We start from the raw sequence: 27,717 nt of genomic DNA, 5'->3' as shown, positions 1-27,717 counted from the left end.
TCAACATGCACAGGAAAGGTCCATACATTTCAACCTCTCTGTAACTATACATTGCCATTTCATAGCTAAGTACAGTGGTATGTTTGGATGTGAACGGGATCCGTTCCAGAGCCCCGTTCGCATCCTGAAGCGAACACAACCCGTGTCTGCACGTACGCGGCTCACAATTTGTCGCATCTGCATATGACGTCATTTTGAGCGTCTGAGCATGTGCGAGCAGTGAAACCCTGAAGTAACATGTTCCGTTACTTCCGGGTCAACGCGGAGTGCAACCCGAAAATGCTCAACCCGAAGCTTCTTCAACCTGAGGTATGACTGTATGTGTTAAAAGTTGAACATGCCTTGGAAATCTCATCTGAAGTACCTTTACCCAAAACTATAAAATGCCGTCTGGACTTACAGTATATGTGAGGAACTTCTGCTGTCATGCACACTGTGACGAGTCACCAGAGATCATTGCCTGTTTATACCTCAGCGAGAGATGGGAGATGCTCAGGGTGATAAGTCTGGCCAGCCCTTAAACTGAAATATTGAGTGAATCTGATTCCACCAGTTCATTCATGCCTAAATCCCAAAAGCTGGCCTGAATTTAAAATGGAATTTTGAATAATGCAGTGATTCTGCCAATTGTAGCAAATTCTAGTGCCATCAAATGTATCTACATTAACAATACATGAAAGTCAAGGGAGAGTTAAAATTCTGGGATGAAGTGGGCATCAGTGAGAATAACGGTACTTTTAACTAAAGTGTAAAAAATGGATAACTTGCAAATGACCGTATTTCTACAACCTGATTAATATGTAATAGAGGTCAAGAAAGAGGTAGTTGTTAATGTTAGCCCCTCTGTTATTTGAGATGCACAAAAATACCCCATGTGGCAGAATAAATCACAGGCATAAGGAACACTGCAGTAAGCTTGAATTTTGAGATGGCTGCTCCACCTCTGACCAACACTGACACTCACCTGCAGTACTACCCTGTAACATGCCTATGATAATGATAGGAAGGAAAGGCCTCAGGGATGTTATGCATGATCATTATTTACTAAGAACATTCAAAGAAGCTGTTTGTCAACTAAAATATTTTACAAGATGAAAGCCAAGAAGAATTGTAATACACTGCTACAGATCCTGAATAGGTAAATTAGATGAGATAGCTACAAAATAGGGTATAATCAATGACATACAGCATGACAGCATCTTTTCAATTCCAATTAATTAAAGTAGTTAATCAAGAGGATGACTCAAATTGCAAAAAAATTGGCATTTTGTACAGTTAATTACGTGGACTATAGAGGAAGATGGCATGGATAACAACATAATAGCTTTTGGAACAGATTGGCAGAAAGGATCTGCTGCCCTTCTGCTAAGTGAGCTAACGGAGAAAACACAAAGGTATTTGTTAAGGAGAAAGTGGCATAGCAATGCTCACAAAGCTGAGGAATTCCTATAGCAAATCTGTAAAGATTTTAGTCTAAAGTGAAATCAGCTGTTAGTAAGAACACGTTAAAAGGTAACAAGAGAAATATAACACAAATTTTAAAAATGGTTTCCAGCACATCTTTACATGAAAGTTGAGATAATAAGGAATTGAAAGCAAACTTAAATAAATAAATAAATTCTGGTGCTTTTTAAAGTAACCCAAAACAATGACCATTTGACAGTTTCAAAGATGCATGCTCTGATCCTGGTGATCTGTTCCGGGCACAGAAGCTGAAAAGGCACACTGAAATGCCAGAATCTCTTCTCTCTCTCTTTTTCAATTGGTGAAATCAATTAGGGGATGCTGTGCAAATCTGCACAAGCCTGAAGTTTCCCAGAGTTGTGAATTTTAGGAGTAGACAGCCTTCCACCAAGGGCCATGGCAGGACTACAGAGGGAGGGGAGGGGAGGGGAGTTAGGGGGAGGCATTTATTGCTCCCCATCGTCTGCTCCTATACCACTACCATCCCTGTGCATGCAGGTGTATAAAGGTAAGAGTAAGGATGTTGCTATGGCAGCTGGTGGAATGACCAGGTGGGCATATTAATTTCCAAAGCCGCTTGGACTGACTCAAGAAATAAACTTTTTTGTGGGGGCTGGGGAATAAACAAACACATTCATTTCTGGGTATATCCAAGCTTGGAGGACTACATGCATCTCTTAAGTCACTGGATTTGATCCACAGTAGCGGGATGGCAGACGCTCTCTCCCATACATACCTGGGCAACTCCCTCAGCTACCACCCTGCCACCACTCAGCAAAAACTCTTCCAGTGACCAGACAACACTGTTAAATGGGGTGGACTCAGCTGTAGAAGTTGTTTCCCTCTGATATTTGTGACACTCTTCCCCCTCAGTCACCCAGTAGCATAATCTAGCCGAGGGTCACCAATCCAGTGCCCCTGAAGGCTTACACTGATGCTACTGGGAAGGGTCAGCAGATTCTATGATTTCATTTTTTAAAAGAAGTTATGGGGGGAAATGTGCAGGTAGCTTCTAAGTGATTTCTGTAAGTGTGCATGCACACAAAAGCTCACACCAATAACAAACTTAGTTGGTCTCTAAGGTGCTACTGGAAGGATTTTTTTTATTTTGTAAAAAGCGTGATGTGACCACCTTGTATATTTTTCTGGTACTGAGGAATGCTCCTTGTTATTAGACAGCAACACCATGAGAGAGAAAGAGAGAGAGAGAGAGAAATTATCATTCTGTTATCACAGGTGGTTGTCTCTCTAATTTGTCACACTCCCCATGGTGGCCATTTTGTGTTCTTCCAGCCAGTTTGTGGCTTGCACTCCCAGCACACACACACACACATGTCTAAAATGGTTGGTGACCTCTGATCCAGCCCATTTGGCAGGATCATCTTACCCCAAGGAGCTGTTTTTAGGTAGTTGGAAGGGTTACCAGGGAAGAAGGATGTGAGAAAGTCACCTTGTGCTAGCCCTCTTGCACAAGATTTGGGCAAGTCTCTTGATCCAACCCAATATGCATGCCATTTTGCATGCAATTTGGATGCTGCTGCTCCATCCAAATACATGCACACAAACAAATTTAAGATATGAGCCTGATGATTTAAGTGCCTAAACATGGCTTTTATTATTCAACACGCATTTAACAGTCTAATAGCCTTTCCCAAGGTCACATACAATAAATCAAAGAAAGAGCCTGAATTATATTTTCTTTTCTCTGCATTAAGTGCCATGCTTCAAACATCAGACCACATACTGGTAGGGTATTCAACCGAGATAAAAGAGTTTATCTGCTAGGATTATTTGCCAGCTTTCCTTTCTCTTTTAATCAAACTGTCAAGTACAGTCAGACAGCATATTTGCAAACTACACCTGCCAAGGCTTTTAGATTGTCAACTATTTTATATGTACTTCATGTACTTTTCGTGTGTTTTATGTCTGCTATCTTTTCTCCACTTTACTTGCCTATTCTTTTTTAAGGTCAATGGTAGGTATACAAATGTCACATTCCAATCTTTATTTCTGGGCTTGTCACATCAAACAGACCATTTCAACAAGCCCCTCATCTCTTTCCTAGTGCTTATGCAGAAGCTTTCCATTTCCCTTGCTTTGTACATGCCCGTCATAAGAAGGTCCCCTCAATAAAGCAGCTTCTGATAAAAACAACAACAACGAGGCCCTGGATCATTGAGGATTCTGGTTCTGGGCAATTTTTAGGAACATTAATTTCAAAGAGAATATTAAGCACTTGTCCATTGGATAATTAGGAAAGCTATTAATTCTGACCAGGGTTATTGGTTTCTTCCCAGGATGGGTCTCCCCAGGTGGCTGATTTTGGAAGGACAGGGTAATTTATTTTATTATTATATAGCACTTACTGCTCAGAGGAAGGATATGTGCTTGTGGGATTTTCTTGACTGTGTGCGTTGGGGACGGGGATGCCATTTGCCACTCTGCCCCAGTCACAAGAATGCCTTAGATTAGCCCTGTTGTTTCCTGTAACAAGAAATTCCTTACTCTCACCTCTTCCTTGCGAAGTAAATGCAGTGGCGGCTGGTAACATGTCAACTTGGGAAGACAGCCATTTTCAACCTTGCTGTTTTCATCACAATAGGACCTCTGAGGACTTATCTCGGAAAATGTGTCATTACATATATGCAGCATGCAACTGTCTTCTCCTTTCCTTCTATGGTTGGGGAAAGAGCTTCCGCAAGACTAATCATAATCAACCTCCATTCTGCCTGAAATTTGGGAGAGTATCTTCCAGGTTTGAGGAAGGATGTGGAATCATACCCAGACAGGCATAGAGTCCAAACTCCCCATTTTAGAAATTCACTGACAAATTCACAAAACAGCAAGGTGGAATAGTGTTAGCCTTTCCCCTCCATTTGTATGCATTCAAGATCTATCCCCTGCTAGGGGAGAGGGTTGTTGGCAGCAGATCCACACACCTTTTCTGCATAAACAGACTAAGAGGCATGCCCTTCTTGAATTCATGATCTGGCTGCCACAAACATGGTCCTGTTTTGCTCCCGAAAGAAGCACTGCAGGCTTCTCTAGAGGTATTTAATGCAAAATTAGCTGACAAATGTTCTTATGTATGGTTCAAGTCTCTGCCTAGGAGTTGCCCAGGCTATTCTTACAAAAAATAATAATAATTGGGCGGTGATGAGGAGAAATATAGAATTTGACCACCTTTGAATTAACATCTTGTTCTAGAGGGCTTCCTCTCTAAGCTCTAAATTGGTCCTTAAATAATGCCCTCTTAATTATCTCAATGTTTACGCTGCATCTTTTATCATATAATCTCAATCAATCAAACAAACACAATAAAAGGTTTTATATTGTTGTTTGTTTTCACATTTCAGTTTGGACCTAGAATTTCTCTGGCAGTTTGAAAAAAGATGGTGAATCCTTAAAATGCCCTTCCACTTGTTAAGTTTTCAGAATCGATTTTCTCTTGGGTAAAATAATTAAACGAATAGGTGATGTTTCCTCAAACAGCTCTGAAGCAAACAAAGCTGTGCATGAGCACCATGCATGATAGTGGCACATGTCAGCATATCATTGGTTTGTGTACACACCATATGATGAATAGGGAGGATTTTATTTTTTTTAATTACGGTTGCTTTTAATTAGCCAGTGCAGGAAAGATCAATAGCACATCCACATCCAAATGCTTAGAGGAGCTTTGGAGGTTAAAGAACTGGTGACAAGGAATGCACTTTTCTCCAATACAGAAATTTAGGCCCCTATGGGGACAAAAGCTAGGATTGGATGCCATACGGACAACTAACAGTATTGGAAAAAGAACAGGAGGCAAATGTTCAAATACAGTATGCTTCATTTAAATGCTTCTCTTATCATGTCAAGAAAGAATCAGCTGGTAAAGGTTTTGCCAATTAAGTGGTTGAAGCCAATTTCCTTACCATTTTAAAAGCATTTAAACTGCTGAAAAAGAAGCTAGCCATATCAGATCTGCTAGCCTACAAACTAAAATTTATTGCATTTTAGTATTATTAATCTGCATAGTTACAAATTATTTTGTACACATTTCTACTTAAATGTTATGCATGCTATATTAATTAAAAGCCATGGTTTTGTTCTTCACAACTACTAGGATAGTGCGCACACGCACACATGTGCACACAAACACACACACTGTATAATAAAATTCTATTTTAATTTGTTCTAAAGAGAGACACTTTATTTTGTTCACTTGGATCCTCTGCTGCAAAAAGAAGAGCCCTTCCATATTAAGAAGGACAAGTATGGATACAACCTGTTTTATTTATTGTCTAAATAAACAAATAAATATTTTTAGACATTTTGATGCAAAGGTAGTTTAGGCACCTTATTAACCCTAATTACTTCTCTGACCACTAATAGCAATAGATACTTTATTTTAAAAAACAAAAAAACACAAACTTTTTGTTGTTGTTGAGTAAAGCTTTAACAATCTGCTCCAAGGGACTTCAATGCTATGTTTCCCCCAAGAGATAGTAACGGCCCCATATTCATTAACACTCTTAATGCTACACACAAATTATAACTGGTTTTCTTATTTATGTCTCACAAGCCTAAACACACTCTTGAGATTTAGTGTGAAAATGTAAAGTGTTGAGCTAAGTAGTTATAAAAAATGACTGCCATTGTACATTTATCATTATTTTGGTTTCGTGTCAGTCCCAGAATACTTTCATTTGTTTAATTAACCTTTCCCTAAATTTTGCAAGCAATCAAGTCACTAAATGTGTCTGAAATGAGAAGAAAGGCCATTTCACAAAAGGAGAAGGGGATACTAGTTCATTTTGTAGTACATTAACTGCTCCAGTGGAGCAAAATAATTAATTTTTCTTCATTGTACCATAATCAGCAAACCTAATCTTCAAAGTAAAACAGCAAACAGCTTTGCAATTGCTCAACACACTTAACTGTCATTCAGATTCACTGAGTGAAGTCCAATAGTTTATTAATATTCTGTAGATGCTTGCTTTGTATTCCATACCAGAAGCTGAAAAATGTCCTTTTAGTCACTGCCAACTACATCAATTAACTTTCGAAACAATTTTGTATTCACCTATTTAACAACTACTATTACAAGCAATTTATACTGCAATAGCAAAAAGTAAATCCCAAGCGATACTTTATGCCTAACAAGCAATGGAACATTTTTTAAGGAAAGAAAATACTGTCCCCTATTAGCAAGTATTTACAGAGGGGATGTATTCAACTAAAACTTGTACATAATCTAGAAGAAGGTAGGTCTATATGCTAACCTTACTTTCAGTATTTGTTTGAATACCAACGTTCCCTAACTTACTATGACTTTTTACTACAACTTTTTATAGAATCTGCCAGTAAAAGACAAATCATGCCTTCCTATTCCTGCATTGGCACAAAAAAATGCCAGGAACTTGGAAATCCGTGAGAACACAATAAAAACTCTGCTCTAAAGTTAACCAGAGTCTATAATACTGTGTCCCATAGTGGCCAACCAGCCCTGGGATGCTCAAAAGCAGGATATAAGGCCAATACCTCTTCCACAATGTTGCTCCCCAGAAACTAGTATTCAGAGGCATGCTCTGATTCTGGAAGTAGTATATGTAGGGTTGTGCAAAATATTTGCAAGAACTTCAAATCAAGAATGAAAGCAGGGTCATTCCAGACAGGTTTAGGGTGGTCCTTTAACTATCTCTACAGCCACAGCAGGTACTGCAACCTACCATCCGTTTGACTTCACCCCCAAAGGCACACTCCTCCATTGTCTCCTGAGGCAGATGGATGCCAACAATTGCAGGAGCAGAATAGCTTCCACTTGTGCAGTGGGTACAGCATCTTCCCCCTGTACACTATATCCCTAAATCTGTTATGGGATATAGCCCACAATGTTTTGGACCACATTTGGGAGTGAGATGGGGTGCCTGCTGGGGGAAGAAGGGGGGGGGAATCCTGATGCCCAAGAGAAAATCATTCCACTCAAGCAATTATTTAGCTGAATACTGTACTGTCCTTGGGGCTTTTTTTAGCAGAAGTAAAGTATATCTCTGAAGTGCCCCAAACCAAAAGAGGGTTATACAAAGTACTTGGAGGTACTTCCACATCAGGAAAACATATGGCTGAGAAGAGGTGGGTGATGTAGGGCTCTTTTGTGATGGACAGATCTAGATTTTAGTTAGAGGAATGATTTTACCAAGGTTCCCCAATCACAAATATCTCTGCCACATGCCACACACCCATCCGTGTCAAATAAGCTTTACACCTAGGCTTGTTCAAACTTCTGTTTGTCCCATGTCTAAAAAACATGGGTCCAAGCGGTTTTGCCTGTGCCCTGCCGCTTTACCCCATAAAACCTGCTCTTTAGTGCTGAGTCAGAACAAATGTCAATCTGGGGAAAACATGATTGATGTTTGCTCTGATTTGATGGGTTTCCCTAGGGAAAAGCAGCAGGGCTAGTGGAAGTATGGATGAGCCCTTATTTTATGTGACTTTTGGTTCCAATTGAGCAAAAGACAATCCTGAAGCTGTTTCAGAATGAAATTCTGCTTCTTTGCCTTGCCCTTTGCAACCTGGCCACCTGCATGACCCTGACTGCATTCATACCTCTGACCTCTCTGATCTCTCTGTTCATTGCTCTGGACCTCACTTTTGGTCAGACCTTTACAACTGGTACTAGCTTTTGGCCTTTCCAAGTGACTGCTACTGGACTGATATTAGGAACTGTTAAGCTTGCACTCTGCTGCCCTCATTAGCCACCCAGGGCTCAATGTCAGAAAGTTGGCAGGTCAGGCTCTGAAATTGGCTGCCTCCCCAGGCTGCCTATTGACCTCCCTTGAGGTTGAATGAATTCAGAGAGCAGTTTATTCCATGTTCCCTACATTTCCTTACCTGATCATTTCCGTGTTTGATCTGATATTTTCTGTAACATCAAAACTACTTGTGGAACTCTAGCGGAATCTTGTGGAAGTTTACCACTCATCTGTATGTTAACTGATTCCAGTAAAAAAAACCATTTGCAAACTCATTAACCCTGAAAATTGCAGGAGAAAATTAGTGACAGTATCCCAGCATGCAGTTCCTTCCCACTGTTATCATGGGGGGAAAGAAGCATATATATGCGTATATAGCATTATTCAGTGACAAAAAATGACACTGCTAACACTCTATTTATCAGGATGTTTTCAATCTTCCTTTGTTTGCTTGTTTGTATTTTCACAGGGCATTTAAGTGCTAGTTTAATACTGATGTAAGAATAATTATGAACTGGATAATATTTGTAGAAATGCTATTGGGTTAAAATTAAAAATAGGCACAAACTTTGATGATAAATAATTACTTATACACTGAGAGGACCATCAGCACCTAAATGCCTGTAAAATGTGTGGTAATCCTGGTAATTAACTACCAAAAATATGGGCTGATTTGTGAATCTATAATTGTCATACAATACTGCTTCTTGAAGTGTGCAGAGGAGCTGGTACGCTCATTCTTGAGCTAGGAGCAGATGGAGGTCCTGATTTATGAACGGACCCCTGAACAAGGGGGATATACACACATCTGTTGACATTTTGTGGAACCCTGGTGGGTACGTCTACAGGTATCAAGAGGGAGTGGTGGGTCCATATAATTAGTGCCTCCATGAGATTCCAGGTGGTAGCCAGCCTGCTAGGAGCCTGAGGCGCTGCTGGAGGTGATCACATGGGGGTCCACTTTTCTACGACATCCCAATGTTACTTTCTTTATTGCATATTTTTGTGATGTGAACAGCTGTGGTCTTTTACATTATAGTATAGCAGCTCGTGTAATTTGTAGGTCTTTGATTAATAGTAATTGCAAATGTTCACATGCTGCCTTGGGAAGGGAGAGCGATCACAGCTTGCAATGATCATCATGAAACAACAAAAGAAAGATGAATTCACACATTTGGGTGGCCTCTGAAGAATCTGTCATACCCAAAAAAGAATCTATCAAATTCAGAGAAGCATGTGCAGTCAGGATTACAGAAATATCATGGGTAGAGCAAAGCTAAGCTTGGTAGAATAGACTGTCTGAAACACCAGTCAGCAAATACATTCTTCTTCTACAATTTATCTATATAGCACTTTTAACTTGCAAAGGGTTTTATTCAAGCCCCATTCATTAAAGGTGCATTAAATATCCCACGCATACACACACATTTGCAGGATTATTTGTCCTTTGTGAAAGAGGGGGAGTATCTGGAAACCTTCGTAGGCCTAGCACATTTTAAGATTATTATTTTTTAAGCAGGAGGGTACTCTAATTTTTAAATATGTGGCAGCTGATGTCAACCCCCTCCCCAATTAATTATTATATCAGAAAAACAAGCATCTTTGCCACTGATTCAACTGTTAGCCTTGCTGTCCTCACTGCAGGCTCCTAGGACCAAATGCCCCCAAGAACAATATTGTGTAAGAAGACAATGTCATCTCCAGGACATTCTTATGAGATAAGGGTAGGTATCTGTCCCCACTGCAGCCATCTTTTCCACTTTTATCCATGAGTAGTCCACATCTGAATGTATTTGAATTTGTATCTGGGGAGCAAGTCCAGTTTTTCCCATTCATATAAGTAGCCATCCCCCCTCCCCCCCCCCCGGCTTCCTACTTGTTGATTCTATTATGCCAGTTAAGGGCCAACACGTCATATACACAAATAGCTGCATGTGCACCTAGTGGTTTTTTTTAAAGATCCTCTGCCCAAGAAGAAGTGAGCAAAAGCACAATCAGGCAACTGTAAATTTGCTTGTACAGTTTTCTGGTTTTGTGCAAATCTGATATCTATCTATCTATCTATCTATCTATCATCTATCTATCTATCTATCTATCTATCTATCTATCTATCTATCATCTATCTATCTATCTATCTCTATGGCCAAGCTCCTGATGCACCCTTACTGGAATGCTGGAAACGATATGAAAACAACTATAAATTATTAGCACACACTTTGCAGACTGCTGCCCAATATAACTGACATAGAAATAGTTAATGGGGTTTGCTTGTGCAATCTTCTAGTTTTGTGCAAATCTGAGGAATCAAAAGAACAAGATATTCCTTCATTCAGGAGTTCATTGGTAATTGTTACGATCACTGTCAGAAAAGAAATAAAAGTATTGAGGAAGTAGTGGGTACATAAAGGGGACTGGCAGAAAGTGACAGCTGATCTACCCCTTCCCGAAGCACCAAAACAAATAATCTGCAGCCCCAAATTGGGCACTTTGGAGCCTGATTCTCCCCAATTTATTGAATTATCCCCATGTTGGATAAACCTGAATTTACAGCGGGAAAGCATTGGGATTGGAGTTGCCTGAAGGTACTGACATGTGGACTACACAAATCAGATGGGCGTATAAACAGCTGTAAAAACACAGTAAACTCCAGCGTGTCAAGCCCTCAGCATTATTTCTACAAGAAATAGAAACAGAAAGGATAATAATGCTGTTGCCAGTACCTTCCATTAAGAGTCATCTCTCCATATGAATAGAAGCATTGGTACATAACCTTTAACTAGATCAATTATTTGGGAAACTTTATTTTTCAATTTGTTGTATGCTAAAATTACATTACTCATTTTTACTGAGCAGATGGAATTGTAGGCTGATTATGATTTTGAATCCTAGCAAATAATTGGTACTAGAAAGCGTAATAGCTCATTTCAGCTAGGATTGTTATTTATACACTTTTTCAGATTTATGGTTTAAATTAAACATATAGCTATTTACATTTATTTTTATAGTCATGATTTCTTTAGAAAATGCCACCAGATAGCATTTTAATCTTTAAGTCAACTATTTGGCTACTTCAAAATCTTACGGCTGTGAAGATGAGTTCTACCACTTGTCAGCACAAACATCAGACTTAGGCTCGTTGGCACAGTGATGACTGATTATGCAATAAAACAGAACTGAAGAAGGGAAAGTGATGAATGCTCCATAAATGAAGTAATTTTAAATCACATAGAATATATTACAACATGCTGGCAAGGTGGATGAGAAAAATAAGCACAGAGTTTTTAGTTAGGTGGTATCACTCCCTGAGTGGCTCCAACAACTCCCTGCAGGGTAAGGGGCTTTCTATGGGGGATTTATGTCAGAACAGGGTGGGTCCTAGAGAGCTCATTAAGGGAGGAAGAGTAATAAACCAATGGCTGAATCTAATTCCCCACCTCTGCTCTAAACTATAGTTTGGCTTAGCAGAACATTCAAACTTGTTTGTCTGTCAGAAATCCAATTATCTGCACATGGTCCTCAGTTAATGTATATTTGGGCCTTACTGACAAAGGTCCGTATAGTTAAAGCTGTGGTTTTCCCAGTAGTGATGTATGGAAGTGAGAGCTGGACCATAAAGAAGGCTGATCGCCAAAGAATTGATGCTTTTGAATTATGGTGCTGGAGGAGACTCTTGAGAGTCCCATGGACTGCAAGAAGATCAAACCTCTCCATTCTTAAGGAAATCAGCCCTGAGTGCTCACTGGAAGGACAGATCCTGAAGCTGAGGCTCCAATACTTTGGCCACCTCATGAGAAGAGAAGACTCCTTGGAAAAGACCCTGGTGTGGGAAAAGACTGAGGGCACAAGGAGAAGGGGACGACAGAGGACGAGATGGTTGGACAGTGTTCTCAAAGCTACCAACATGAGTTTGACCAAACTGTGGGAGTGCCTGGCGTGCTCTGGTCCATGGGGTCACAAAGAGTCAGACATGACTAAATGACAAAACAAAACAAAACAAAACCCCACCTGCAAAAGGGAGCACAAAATTTGCATATATTTTCATGTTCACAAAACATATGCAATTTGTATGCAAACTTGGGTCATCTTTGACGAGTTCAATAGAGGGCCCCAGTCCCCATGCAGTAAACTGGTCCCAGAAAAACAAGCTGACACCCTGGAGGCACAACAGATCTACACTTCATCTTCAATATAACATCATGAATTTATGTAAACAAAAAAATGTAAATTAATTGCAGTTCATCCATTCATGCTTAGCCTGAAAACAAGTAGGACTAGGTAATCCTGAAGAAATGGAATAACTAGGCATATAACAGCAGTATACGTGTATGCGATCCTACACCACCCTTGAATTTTAATATTTGATGTCCTTTCATATGACAGTCAAAACTCCATGTCAAAAAAGACATAATTGTTTATCTCTTATCTGCCTTATGGGAGAGTTTTTTTTTAAATAAAAAAACACAGTGAGATTTAAAGATTAATAATCCCAATTCTATTAGGTGCCTAACAGTTAATCTTAATTAATTCCAAAGCAAATGAATTTTACAGTATTTCATTGCCACTGAATTATATGTAATACAGAGATTTAACTATCTTATTCTATAAGCATACAAATCAGGGAGCAGGATTTGAAGATAAAGAAAATAATTACACAAAGCCTAATTGCAGCATTTAAGAAGGTTAGCTCAGAAGCAAGCCCACTGAATGCAATGGAACATTTTTCACCCCAAGCAGGCAAGCCTAGGATTGCAGCCTTAATAAATGAAGTTCTATGACTCTCAATTCAAAAGCAAATTCCTTAATCTGCATATGGTATCTAATGTTGGCTGCAATCCTAGACTTATTTTCTTGGAAGTAAATTCAATGAAGTCAATAGAGTTTACTTCAGAATAGACTAGGAATGTGGTGTGAGTCAATATCATAGAGAATGGGGCTGTAATCCTATACCCACTTACTGTAGGGTTAAGACTGATTAAACTCAAGTTACTTTGGGATAAATCTGGATAGAATTAACTCTCTGTGGTATCATTCAATATTTGAAACATAAGACAAATGTATGAGGAGGAAAAATGTGGAAGCAGAAAAAAGAAAGTACTTTCTTGGGCAATTGCATTTCAGCTATTGGAAAGCTTCAGGCAGGGCCTGTCTTCCGCTTAATCAGATTTGAACAGCGAGTTTCCTTACGGGTCTAGAAAGCATTTGGCTAGGTTGTCCTCCATTTCTTATTGCTACACTCAAAACAAATGGTGTTTTTTTCCTGAGGAAGAAACCCTGTTTAAGTTTGAATTTTGCTTGAAATGAAATTTTGGTGGTAACTCTAAGATCTCCAGAACTAATTAAAAGACAACATTTTAGAAACACTGCAGCATTTTCTTTAGTAAACACCCACCCACCCAAAACTTTGAAGGAATATGTCAAGTTAGCACAAAATCATTCTGATGCACTATCCCAAAGAGAGCAATACAAACCAGAGCCTACAGAAACCGAGGCACCTTCACTATTTTAAAATGTTGTGTTTATTTGAAAACTTTTTTTACCTCTTTTTAAAACTGATTTTTATTACATTGCAATTTTGGGAAATTACAAATAAAATGTAGTAGCGGCTAAGAAACTGAGTATAGGCGTGTGCCCAAGCAACACCTAGTTTTTCAGAAAACTGGGGATCATGGCGAGTAGGAGAGAATACAGGGCAGCAATCCTGCTTCCTCAGCTACCATTACTAGTGGGGAAGTGGGTGTGAGGGGAGACAAGATACTACCATCCATGAAAATAATATTACTGACTGATAAACTATCTGCGTTAAAAAGTCAGATATTGTCTATATTACAGATGGAATACTGTAGGGAAAAGATCAATATTGAAAAAGTCTCAGCCACCACAAACATGATTCAGGCAATGTGGTTATGCTGAAGATAGAGGCAAAGATCCTCCAAAAGCAAAGCACCAATGTTTTGCACTCTTCTTTCTTTCTTTTTGTGATAGTGGCTCTGCACAGCAATGCCAATGACATTGATTCTGGTCTGCAGTTAGGGTGGGGGATCAGCACTATCCCCATGTGGTTTCTGGGTGTCAGGTATGTCGAAAAAACAATTGGGAAGCAGCAAGAGAAAAACAATATGACTATGAAATAACTATCCCAAATTCCCTTTGAATGCTGATGATGTTAAATCAAACTGAAAGTATTCCCAAAAGCTGCCTCCATCATCTTACCATTGGAAGGTTTAAAAAAGAAAGAAAGAAAGAAAGAAAACATATGGTCTCCACAAATATTTGACATGTTTTATGAACAGATGTCCTCCCTATTATGCTCCATTTTTATTGGCAATCATGTTTATGGGCAACCATTATAAAAAGATATTTTTCACAACTCTGCCTATTGTGCCTTAATTATTCTGAAAGAATTAAATTAGCCTATTCTGTCTCTAATACAAATGATTAGTAACATTAATTTGCTTGTTTCCAGTATAGTTGAGACGGGCTGATCCAAGAAAAAGTATTATCTTAGCTGCACTATGTCTCATTCCATAACACACACACACACACACAGAGAGAGAGAGAGAGAGAGAGAGAGAGAGAGAGAGAGAGAGAGCATGCTAGCAAAAATGGATTAATATGTTATCTTCACTGCTTAAGCCAGGGTGGGGGACTTGTGATCCTGCACATGTTCTTGGACTCCAATTCCCATCTGCCCAAGCCAGCATGGCCAATGGCCAGAGATCATTAGAACTGTAGTCTAGCAACATTTGTAGGGCCGCAGGTTCCTCTCCCCTGTCTTAAGCATTTAACTATTCACATAAGTACTCCATTGAACATCTAAAATGTTAAGGTACAATTAACATCATTATTATTATTATTATTATTATTATTATTATTATTATTACACAGGCCCTGAACAGGAGCATGTGCTCTAAGTAAGGATGTGAGAAGTCCATGCAGAAGCCCTACCCCCAATATCCTCAGGTGCTTGTGCTCCTTCACATGTTTAGAAGAAGTGAATTAATAGGACTTACTTCTGAGTAGACATGGTTAGGACTTGGTCATGATTTTAGGTCCCACTGATTCATGTAAGAATCACAGGAATTAATGAAGCTTAGGCCATTACTAATTGTTCAATTGATTTCAATGGAAGGAACCTAGCTTAGTTTGGATCCACCTCTGGGTTTTGTCTGTATACATCAGGCTTCCTCAGCCTCGGCCCTCCAGATGTTTTGAGACTACAATTCCCAGCATCCCTGACCACTGGTCCTGCTAGCTAGGGATCATGGGAGTTGTAGGCCAAAAACATCTGGAGGGCCGAGGTTGAGGAAGCCTGGTATACATAGTAAACCTGCTCAATGCATAAAGCTTGGAGCTTCAATCAGACACACAGACAATATAAAAATCAACTGCATGCTTATTCAAACACTTCCATACTATTAGAAGGCAATCATAAAAATAGTGCGATAATTTCTTCAGAAGAAGCAAATGGCAAATTGTACTGAAAACTGTAATGAAACTTTGAAAAATAGAGCAATAAAACAGTGAATCCACTGTTTCATCATTTTGAAAAGGTGGGTGGGGGAGAGTACAAAAAATAGTGTCTCCGTTACAACTGAAGTCTCATTTAAAAACATTTCCTTTTCCATATTTATGAGTCGATTTATTATCACCCAATTGACCTGTTAGCAATTTAATTATGTATGAAGTACTTCATAATAAGTAACTATTGAGGGTTTTAATAGACATATTAAGTTACTGCATTAATAATATGATGTCAAAAAATCAGGGCCTTCATACTGGGAGCAGGAGAACATTTAAAATCAGCATTTCAATTTGGAAACTGCTTCATTAGTATGCAGTATTCCTTATTGTTACATAACTAAAAAGCCCTACCCTGATGTGTGCCTTTGTGCTACAGATCCATCAGTATTCTTACTCTGGCCCATTGCTCCCTAGAATACTAATGATGTACCTCTAGATAAATATACATATATTTCCACACTCACTGGATCATAGTTTTAGACAACTGTTTACCAAGCTTACAAGTAGACTTTCTGTGATAAGCATACAACCACATGAAAAGATGATAGGATTCAGCCCTGTACTGATAGGGTTATAGTATTTCTCACAATGGAAGTAGCAAAATTCACTTGTGAGTGGCCACTACAAATAAATGGTTCCTCACATTGTTGCACAAATATTTTTCATATTTCTATTAGATGCATTTAGGTAAAGAAGCTTTTCCTCTGTCACCCAACTACCAATTTTAATAATTTCTCAAATATGAATATTTACACTTTTACCTACCAAACATAAATATTATCATTTTCACCAAATGAAAAATAATTTTGTTTGCTACTTTGTTTTTGTGGGGGTGGGCTGGGCCAGGTCACAAGCAAGGAGTGGGAGCCCACACTTTACTGCAGCCCAGAGGAATGAGGTTAAAATGTAAAATATAAATATGTATCTATCGTATGGATCTTCCGTATCTTTCTGGAGCTAATCAGAAGCAGTGTATAAGAAGAGCAAGCAACATTTTTAACAGAGTTGTTTGCCCTGGTCCTCATTTAGAACACAGAAAGTGTGATTGTGCAGTTAAACTACGACTTGAGTTTGAGAGATGAAGCTAAATCAAACGTATCAATCTTACCAAGTTCCAAACAGACAGTGTATGTATTTCTAAATGCACCCTTAGCCTAGAATATTCATTTATAATGCATATTGGAACATTTCTTCAGCTGAGAACTGTACCACAAAATTCAAAGAAGTGTGAAAGTCGAAGGATAATTATGTTCCAACCTGTGTATTAGTTCAGGAGGTGCAAATTGAGTCAGTACACTTTAAAATGGTGACCAAATGAAATTCTCTTCCATCATGCAGTGTATGTTTTGCTTCGATATGCTTGCCTGAGGCCTAGTGTGCCAAGAACATCTACATTGGTTAATTAAAGGAGATTTCATAGAGAGGAACTTTCTGTGAGAAGACGATATTTAATTATTTAACGGAATTTGTCCAATGCTCAATGATTAAAAAAACCCTCTAAGCAGTTTACATAACACAGCTCTGAGCACAATAGTAATTTTTATCTTAATTAAATTACTTGAGCTGTTTATGTAAAATTGTTATAAACAGGTATACAAGTGATGTTTGTAGTGCAAATATGTAAGCCTACACACATACTACATAATGGAGGTGACTTACAATAAAGTCTGACAAAATTTCCAAGGCTAGAATTTCCAGTGTCAAGGCTCAGACCCACGACACAAAAAGAAGACCCTATATTATATTAATAGTGTTTCTTCTCACTAATTAACAGCCAAATGGGTCGTCTTCATATCCGTTTTAGAGAAGAGGACAATATTTGAATGTGAAATGTTATTTCCAAGCTTTATGCTGTGTTTCCATGACCAATAATTACTACACATTCCCTATTATTAACAAACAATTGGTAGACTTCAGGGTAAGAGCAAAAATCACTATTTGGGGGCTCACTTTGTACTTAAACAATCACCTCAAAAGTCAGAAGCAAAAAAGAGAAAGCTAAAAACATACACAAAAATTATTCAGATTGAAACACAGAAGATATAAAAAGTTCAAACTTTAGCGCTCCTCCTCAAAAAACCCTTTCATCCAAGCATTCAAAAAAGTGAAATTAGTATAAAAAGAATAATGAATGATTCATGAATCATTGTCTGTGAATAACTTAAACCAGCTCCTTACATCCAAATTTAGGACATAATTTCAAAAATGCTGATGAACTGCAACTTCTACTGTAAGCAATAAGAACTGCAAATCTAAGCACCTTTGAAGAAAAACAGCTACTTTATCACGGTGCTTAACAAAGAACATACACCTTTAAAAGTTTGATGTAAATCCAGACTTGTTTGCTTAAATCATTTTGAATCTTAAGGAATTAATTATACTAGGTGAGTAAAAAGCAAACTTAACTCTGAAGTCTCAGTAAACTAAATCAAAACCTGTTTGTGTGGTGCAACTATAAAAATGAAAATGGATAAACCTTTTCCCTAACACCTGCATGGAGAAAATTTACCATACACTTACAAACAGAACCTGATGCACACTAACCTTCAGGATCAAGGAGTTTTTCGATTCCTAGGTGGCGTTTGGCTACGTTGAATGCATGGTCTAATCGTTGTACAGCTGACTGTTGGCGAACCACACTATCCCAGTCAAATAGATCTGGTCTGAAAAGAAAAGGGAAATCTTGTAAAGTTACCTATGCAATTCTATGTGCAATTCTAGATTTGGAGGGCTAGTCAACTTCATCACAGGGTTGGAGAGACCCTTAGTTTTGTTTTTATGGTTTTTTAAAAAAATCATTTTCTACCTCATACAAAATTAAAACATTCAAACAAGAAATTCAGCTGTATCTGTGAAATGCTGCAGGCCAGTCTTAAATGTTTTATAGGCAGGGATCAAATTACAGCTTAGATCAACAGTCTGGGACCCTATACTATTAGTTACACTGTTTGCAGTATAAATAATTCTATTAATTTTAGACACCCTAGTTTTAGCTAAGTTACCCATTAGGACAGGTAAATTTGTTTTCAAGATTACAGAAGACGGAAATCTAATCCTACTCAATTAAATATGTGTTCGATTCAGGTGTGGTGCCTGAGCCTTAGGTTCAACAGATTTCTACCTGCTTCCAACAGATATAGGCACACAAGAGCAGCACAATGAGACAGGGCATGGGAGGTCTAGTTCAAAACAGCTAGAGGACACGTGTTGGAAAGGGTGCTCTGACTCAACCCAAGCAGCTAAGAACTGCATAACAATCCAGTGAGACAAGTTAATCTGAAAGATAGTGACTCATTCCACACTTTTTGTTTCACGGCTAAGCAGGGAGTTGAGAAAGGTCATCTGGTCAACTTTGCATTTTCTTTACAAATACAAAATACAGGAAATATTTTAAATAAATAACATCATTAATAAAATGCTGAAAGTCAACATCTAATTATCTTAGAAAAAATATTGGCTTCCTAAAAATGAAGTGTATTCAATTAAATAAGTGAATATTCTCGTTGAATGGAACCATTGCATACATAGCAAGTATTTTCACAGGCAGCATTACTGGAAGAAACAATGAATCTTTTTATTGCTACACCTTGTTAGGGAATGGTTTTCTCCGGAGACTACCACTAATGGAATTTAATGCAAACAGACCTTTAAACAGAGATGTATTGACTATACGTTATGTGGACTTGTATAAAGGGGCCGTGTTAACACATTGCACAAGATATTGGAGAAATGCAATCTCCTGATTCAAATCTAATTTTATGCCTGATACTTAAAATTTCATTCACTAGCATGAAGACTGCAATGTGAAGTTCTTCCTTTCATAATTATTAAAAGCTTTTGCTATTACAACAGTTTCTTATCTTTTGCAAAAGCATTTCTTTAATCGTTTGGGGGGGGAGGGGAATGTCCCATGATCAAAAGCAGAGTAGTTCCAGATGTGAAATATAAGTAAATATGAATGGTAACATGCACAGGAGAAAACATAATAATCCACAAAGAACATATTAAAATCTCAAAAAACAAACAAACAAAACCCGCTTTTCCTGGATTTATTATAGTAGTGCTTCTAAAACAGTGCACCAAGACCCACCAGTCAGGATTGAGCCATTTTTCAGTGGGCCTCAGTGCCATAGTCTGCTCAGTGCTTCCCCACTTGCCAGTCCCAGACACACCATAGTCTTTTGATTGACCCAAGGACAGCAGCAGGGAAGCAGTATATGACTATTTTAATACCGTATTTTTCGCCCCATAGGGCGCACCGCCCCATAGAACGCACCTAGGTTTTTTTAGGGGAAATAAAGGGGGGGAATTCTTCCCCCCCCCCCGGCACGGGGCTGGGGCAGGGGAAGCCTGAGCTTCTTCCGACCCCAGCCCCCAGAACAGGCAGCTCTCCGCAAGCCGTGGGTGCCCAGCGCGAAGTCGCGCCGGGCTCCCACGGCTTGCGGAGAGCTGCGCAAGCTCAAAGCCTGGGGTGCGCTGAGCTCAGCTCGCCCCAGGCTTGCAGAGAGCTGTGCGAAGCTCGAAGCCTGAGGCATGCTGAGCTCAGCTCGCCCCAGGCTTCAGGATGCAGAGGAAGACCCTTCTGTTCCTCCTCCAGCTTCGCAGGACAAGCGCGTGGCTGAAGGGTCGCTGCGCAGTTCTCCCTCTCTGCGCAGCGCCCTTCAAGCGAAACTGGAGAAGGACAGGCTTCGCAGGACAGGCGCCTCACTGGGAAGCTGGATAACAGGGTAGATGCAAAAAATATTGCAGGGGAATTTCACTAAGTTCTGTTTGAGAACCAATGGTCAAACAAATTGAGAAGTTGTCTTTATTGCTCATAATACATTACAAGTAAGTTGATGGAGGGTGGATTTTGAAAAACACTTGTATGGAAGACATACATATGTGAAATGTATTCCAGAACTCAGGCAGCACCAGACTTTTAAATATGGGACTGTTAATATGGGACTTTGCATTAATTTGAATTTATAGCTGAAAAGCATTATTAGCACAGCACTAAGATTTACTATGCCAGCAAATAGACTCTTAAGAGGGTATGTACCTAGTGCTAAATAAATAGAATCACAAATCACCATGCTATGACAGAACAGTAAAACAAGCACACACAAAACAAAACTGGCACATATTTTTAATTACTGGGGGACAACTCTCATACTCAACACCATCCCCAAGGTCAATAACTATTGAGTACCATTTCCAGAGACACCTAATGAAAAGATGTAGAAGACAGTTGCCACAATTATTCTCACCATTCAACAAAAGGTACTCATTTTTATGCTTCCTCTGCTATTCTCCCTCCCTACATTTTACTGTAAAAACACCCGCCTTTCCCCCCATCAAAACACAGCCAAAGAGAAATTTATCAGTAGCAATTTGCACTTGACTGACTGTGATGCAATTATGTTGACTTTTAAGTATCTGCTTTGAAAGCATGTGCTTGGAGGACTACAATCCGGTTCCACTAACCAGAGAGATAAGAGCCATTTTCAGCAATGTGGTCAAATTAGTGCTGTATTATGTAGGCTGCCACATAATGCTAGGTGCTCCTCTCAGGCTAGGTTTAAGGTCACTCCTGCTAGCTTCAAATGCCTAAATAATAAATTAAGTCTTGCTGTGTAGCTTCTATGAAGGTGTGTAATTAAAGCACCACACTGTTATTAAGTGTCTTGCAAGCTATCAGCTAATGTTTGTTTCTATTATGAACACACACAGGGGTGGCTGTTAAATGGCCAGGAACATGTTTCCATAGTCCCAGAAACAACCAGAACAATACTCTCTTTCCTGCCCCCTGCAACAAATCTTTTCAACTGAAAACACACTTATTTGACGACGGATTAAAGACAACAATGTTGTAAGGGCAGATGGGGAGCAGGGGGTGGATCAGAGCAAGAAACTGTTCTGTTTCCCAATTGCATTGATAGGGCACCTTTTAAAGAGAGTTCCCAAATTCAGTAAGATACCATTAGGGCTGCCATACACCTGGAATTTCCAGGACATGGCCAGGATTTGTCTGCCAAAAATGGCATCTAGGAGATGTGTGTGTGTGTGTGTGTGTGTGTGTGTGTGTGTGTGTGTGTGTTTATATACCTCCCTATACCCGGAGGTCTCAGGGCAGTTTACAGAACAAGATCAACATAAAAACCACAATATATATAATAAAAAGAAAAACAACAACCCAATGCCCCCCCCCCCACCAAGAGCCACATTTTAAAAGGGCATAGGATGTCAATCAGATCAACCAAAGGCCTGGTAGAAAAGAAACATTTTTGCCTGGCGCCTAAAGGTGTATCATCAAAGTGCCAAGCAAACTTCTCTGGGGAGAGCATTTCACAGATGGGGAGCCACTGCAGAGAAGGCCTGTTCTTGTGTTGCCAGCCTCCGGACCTCTCAAAGAGAAGGCACATGAAGAAGGGCCTCAGAAGATGATCTCAGGGTCTGGGCAGGTTCATATGGAAAGAGGCAGTCCTTGAAGTATTGTGATCCTGAGCCGATTAAGGCTTTATAGGTCAAAACCAGCACTTTGAATTGGGCCCGGAAACTAACTGGTAGCCGGTGCTGTCGGACCAGGATTGGTATAATAAGCTCAAACCATCTGGCCGCTGAATTCTGCACTAGCTGAAGTTTATGAACCATCTTCAGAGGCAGCCCTACATATAACGCACTGCAGTAATCTCACCTTGAGGTTACCAGAGCATAGACAACAGTAGTTAGGCTATCCCTGTCCAGATAGGGGCATAGGTGGGCCACCAGCCAAAGCTGATGGAAGGCACCCTGTGCCACCTGAGCCACAAGCGACAGCAAAGGATCCAGGAGTACCCCCAAGCAACGAACCTGCTCTTTCAGGGGAACTGTAACCCCATCATTTTGAAACCTGTTAAAATGTCCATGAAAACCCGGGCGTATGGCAGCTCATATCGGAAGCAAAAAAACTTTATTTTTTAATGGAGATTTTGTGTCCGGATTTTCACTTCTTGAAATATGGCAACTCTAATATCATGGCCCTAGACTTTCTTCATTTCAGACCTTGGAATAGACCTAGTATTTGGCTCTTGTTCTGCTTTTAGAAAAAGCCATCTAACTGTACCTGCGCTTCAAACCTCTGCATGAAGCAAAACAAATAAACAAAAACCCTTGCATCTGAACTTAGCTCTGATTGTCCAGGAAAAGGGACATTAATTGAAAAAGGACCAAATATGTGAGGCTCCTTTAGTTTAGAGGAAAATACTGATACTGAGAAGAGGCATGATGGACCAGTATAATATTATGAATGGTAAAAAGCAAGGATCCTGTGGCCCTTCAGATTTTGGGAGCTGCAACTCTCACCACTGCCCACCATCAACTAGCTTGGCTTGGGGTGATAGGAGAGCCACAGGTTCCACATCACTGGCATAAAGAGAGTTAGTGAAGACAAACATTCCTATGATAAGACTTAGAACTCTGGTAAGACTAGAGATCATCCACAACAGCAGATTAACAACAGGCAAAAAGGAAGTAATTTTCAAAGCATAATTATCTTGAGAAATTTATTAACACAGGATTTGGCAACTGTCACAATTTTATAAACCTTTAAAAGCAATTAGACAAATTAATAGATAGATTTCTATTATTAGTGGCAATTAGCCATGATAGCTAAATAGAGCTTTGTGAGCACTGGCAGCATGCCTCTGATTCATGGATGCTGAAAGCAAATAATAGAAGATGGCTTACATGCTGCCCACATCCCACCCTACATCCCTTGTTTGTGCATTTCTGAAAGGCCTCCAGCTCCCCACTGCTGGAATTCAATAATGTGGATTAGATGGACTTGCTCCAGCAAGGTGATTCTAATAAAGGATTTTCAATTCACATGATCACAGCAAAAACAGAGGCATTTGGATGTTAATTTGTAGCATTTCTCTTACCTGTGACTGTGGATGAGTGCATTGAAAGCCAAACCATCACACCAGCTACTGGTGAAATTAACAACATTGACCTGCGGATAATTCTGAGTTGATTGACGGACCCAGCTCAGCAAGATCTTTTCACTGTTTGTCTGTTGCAGTCCAGCCATGATGTTTTTCATTACATCTTTGACCTGTGTTGGAAGACAGAATTTTTATCAGTAGCCAAGTTTATTTATCAAAGGCAACTCCCCCCCCCCCCGTCAAACTTGAGTTTCTTTTACTTAACTCTTAAGTACTTGAATACTCAGCACAGTGATCCGAAACATTAAAAAAAAAACACGGGAGGATACTGAAGAAGCACTGGTTGTATAGAAATGAAAGGGGTTTTTTTTAATAAAAAGAAGAAAGGATCATTGCTCTTCCTACTGTCATTTTCTCCTTTCTTTAAATATGAAAGAGGATAAGCACGGTGCACTGTGGCAAATCCACCTAACTTTGACTTCTGCACTATTAGCAACATTTATTTTTAATTTGCAGTCAGGGCCCGATTTAGCTTTGATGAGGCCCTAAGCTACTGAAGGTAATGGGGCCTTTTATACGTCCAGCTGTCCTTTGTCAACAACAAACTGTTGCTATTTTTGTGTGTGTTGAATATATGCTATATGGTAATTTATGGACCTAATAGGTTTCTAAAGCCGTTTGCACATAAGAAAAATATGTATTTTATCGAAGTAATTGTTGAACTGAAATACAATTAAGAAGAAGTATATTAATTATATTATATTAACTTTATAATGGGATCAAAATAAATAAATTATGTATTACATGAAATCAATCAGTAGGCATAAGACTCATACCCTTAGTCTGTGCTGCGCGATCACCAGTCTACAAGCACTCTTTAATATTAGATAACAGGTACAACAGCTTGACCTACATTCAACTGTGCTGCACTGCAGTCTGCAGCTGCATGCTACATGTTGCCATGCAACCAGTCCATGCAGAATGTAGGCACCCTATATATAGAAATGAGCAAACCAGGGATATTTTAGGGAGCAGGCTAGCTGGCGGGGCCCCTTACTTACATCATAGGAGCCTACACAACACAAAACACTGTTGCTGTATGTAGGTTTGATTTTATTTGTTTCTTATCTTATATTTTGGAACTGTACATCCAGGTTTTTTCCTTTAATTTTTTTGGGGGCCCCCAAGAGAGTGGGGCCCTAAGCTATAGCTTGTTTAGCTTATATGTAAATCCGGCACTGTTTGCAGTACCCAAAGAGGCCAAGAATTTCCACTGAAAATTTGCTGAACTGTGCCATCATGAAAGAAAACAAACAGAGGCTACACATTTAATGTAAGTCACTGAAATCAAACCCTCGGAAGAGATGCAATTCCAGAGATGGGTTGCCACCAGAGAGAAGGCTCTATCCCACACTACTGCCCCCTGTACTCTGGGTTGTAGGTCAGAGGTTGAACATCTGCTTTACATTCAGAAGTTCAAAAGCTCAATTACTGGCATCTCCAGGTAGGAGCTGTGGGAGGCTCTTGCCTGTAGAGAGCTGCTGCCAGTCAGTTTAGACAATACTGAGCTACATGGACCAATAGTCTGACTCAGTATAAGGCAGCTTCCCCCTTCACCTGGTGATGGGGCGATGAGAAGGGCTGTTTTGGGTTGTCTTAATGCAGGGAGCAGTCAACATGGAGAGGGGCGTTCCTTCTTACATTTGGGCTCAAATTGTTTAGAGCTTTATACATCAGTACACTGAATTGGACTTAGAAATGTATTTTGCAGTATTCTGAATATTAAATTGCCTGGTATTGCAATGAAATGACTGCCTAATGCTTTGAAAGGACACTGACCTCCTTGACTTTTCTCAAATACCCAACCTGGACACTAAAATTAAGTAGAGAACAGTTTCCTTGTTTCCTCTCTCTATCACTCATTGAAACATTAGGATGGGTTCAAAACTGAACACTACCTGAAAGACACAAAGTAGATATACCCCTTGATTATTAGGGATATATCCAAAAAATGTTCTGTGAATGACTGACTCACCTGCCAGTGGAGAATTATACTCCAGATCAATCCAAGAGTCAGTTTATGATTGCCATCCACAATATCTGTGCTGCCGATATTCACCAGATCTACCTGTCAGAGCAAGGCAAAGCAAACTTAGATAAAATTATGTATAAAATGCAAAAACAATGAACATTAAAATAGAAGTTAAATGAGTTTACATTCCCAGAGTAATGGGCAAAAGAAACAGCTGCTGAATAAAACATAAGCAAACCTGTTAAAACCTACGGATTTGATAAATACATCAAATTAGGGCTATGTGGTTTTGTTTGCATATTTTCTACTATTTAGCTTTTAGTGGCAAGTAAACAATCCAGAGCATATTTCATAACCTGATCAAATAATTATCTGTCATAAAACAAATAGTACCAGGTATTTTAGGAAATTGCAGATAGCAAGGATGCAATTATTATATCACAAAATAAACATATGTTGCAATAATTAAAAACAAAAAGTAATGCATGTGACAACAGAAAATAATATTTATGGGAACCCAGCCACTTCATCAGCAATTAACATAGGCTCATTTCTTTCTCTGCCTAGTAAAGTTTTCTTAGATGCTTCCCATTCAGCTTTCAAATACGAGAAGCTAACACAGACATACCTGTACTAGACTGAATCAACTATCCAAAGTAACCAACTTGGTTTCATTTGTCATTCCTTTTATAAGGAAAAAGCCACTTCCGAGCTAGAGAGGAGGTGTGGTTGCGAGCTTCACGCCCCTCCCCACACTCATGGGGGCTGGCTTCAGCCCCCGCGATGCCAGGGAATCCTCGGACGCGTCATCCCCAGGCCAGACAATCGGCTGGCCCGGGGGGCGTGGCCTCGCTGTACTTAGGTCTGGTGCAGCCGAGGGTCTCCCTCTTTCCCCGCGCTGCAGCCAGCTGACCAGGTTTTTCCAACCCTCCCACCCGTTAGGCTAGGCTCTCTGATGTTGCTATGAACTTCGGTTGGTCGCCGTCAAGGGGCCTGGTAGGATTTTTTCCATTTGGCAGATTGGCACCAGCCACTTGCTTTTCACCTACCTTGTAGCAATCTGTCACAACTCCTCGGTATTGGCGGTTAGGCATTGGTAGGGATATTGTTCTATTGTTATGCAAATGAAGGGGGAAGGAAGCGCCATCACCTTCCCCCAAATCAAAGGGTAGTCCGGTAAAGGATTCCAGGGGGCGTGGCCTTGTCCTAAGCCTATGGAGGTGTGGGCCCACGGCACGCCCCCGCGCGGTAATCCCGGGGGAGCTCCTAGTTGACGTGCATCAGCAGGACTCCCTCTACTGGTGGTTAACCCTCACTGGTTTTCAAGCAAGCAGGCTGAAGCCGGTTGTTAGGTCCAATGCCTAAGCCAATACCGCTCAATTCCTGTAATCAATAAAGTTGTGGACTAATTTGATCCATTAACTTGAATTCTCGTGTCTCGTGTCTTTATTTCTGAGGGGGGAGGCAGGAACTCGCCACGCAATTCATTCCCAGGTCCAAGACTGCACACATTTCAGGTGAATTATAGGTAGCCAATAGAAATAAACCAACCATAAATGACTAAATCTAGCTATTGATCTATACTGCTATACTGCTAAGAGTACCCCTTAGAATGGGATTTAAATCACTGAATTATTTGCATATTCATTCAGTAGAACTTTCCAATTCCCTAGAACAAGACAGCAAGAGAGGGGTATTACTAGTAGTTTTTATTCTGGAGATTAATTCTTATATGTTCTTATATGTTCTGGAGATTAACTCTTATAAAATTATTTCATCTGAGAGGGAGAACACATTCTATGGTTTTTAGAGGCACTGCACGTTTACAGATGGAAAGCAAGGCTTAGGAGATAATGAGTTGGAACCAGACTTGCTCCTGCATGAACCTCCTTCCATTTCCCACCTGAAACTGAATTTCAATAGAGCCTTACCGCCAGAGGAAGGCAGCAAGGCAGCAATTTTAACCGATTCTTCCTTCCCTCTGCAATTCCCACCCACCATGCTATCAACCATGTTGTTTTCAAGGCTCTTCCACCACCAGAGAAGCTTCTCAAGAGGC

The 27,717-nt window shown here is 39.8% G+C and overlaps 1 protein-coding gene across 9 annotated transcripts in view; it reads right to left on the bottom strand.

The window, feature by feature from the left end:
- Window positions 1-27,717, bottom strand: part of DMD (dystrophin) — a 985,465-nt gene that overhangs the window by 639,928 nt on the left and 317,820 nt on the right. For all 9 annotated transcript variants that reach the window (XM_077927390.1, XM_077927397.1, XM_077927392.1 and 6 more), the window contains exons 5-7: window positions 25,662-25,754; window positions 23,624-23,796; window positions 18,267-18,385 (exon numbers count right to left, since the gene is read on the bottom strand). In XM_077927390.1, the coding sequence (XP_077783516.1) occupies window positions 18,267-18,385; window positions 23,624-23,796; window positions 25,662-25,754 (385 nt within the window). The remainder of the gene's footprint in view (window positions 1-18,266; window positions 18,386-23,623; window positions 23,797-25,661; window positions 25,755-27,717) is intronic.

Source organism: Podarcis muralis, chromosome 4 (assembly GCF_964188315.1).
Source record: "Podarcis muralis chromosome 4, rPodMur119.hap1.1, whole genome shotgun sequence".
Lineage (NCBI taxonomy): Eukaryota > Metazoa > Chordata > Lepidosauria > Squamata > Lacertidae > Podarcis > Podarcis muralis.
Note: the sequence above shows the minus strand (reverse complement) of the source record. Positions and strands in the feature narration are given on the sequence as shown.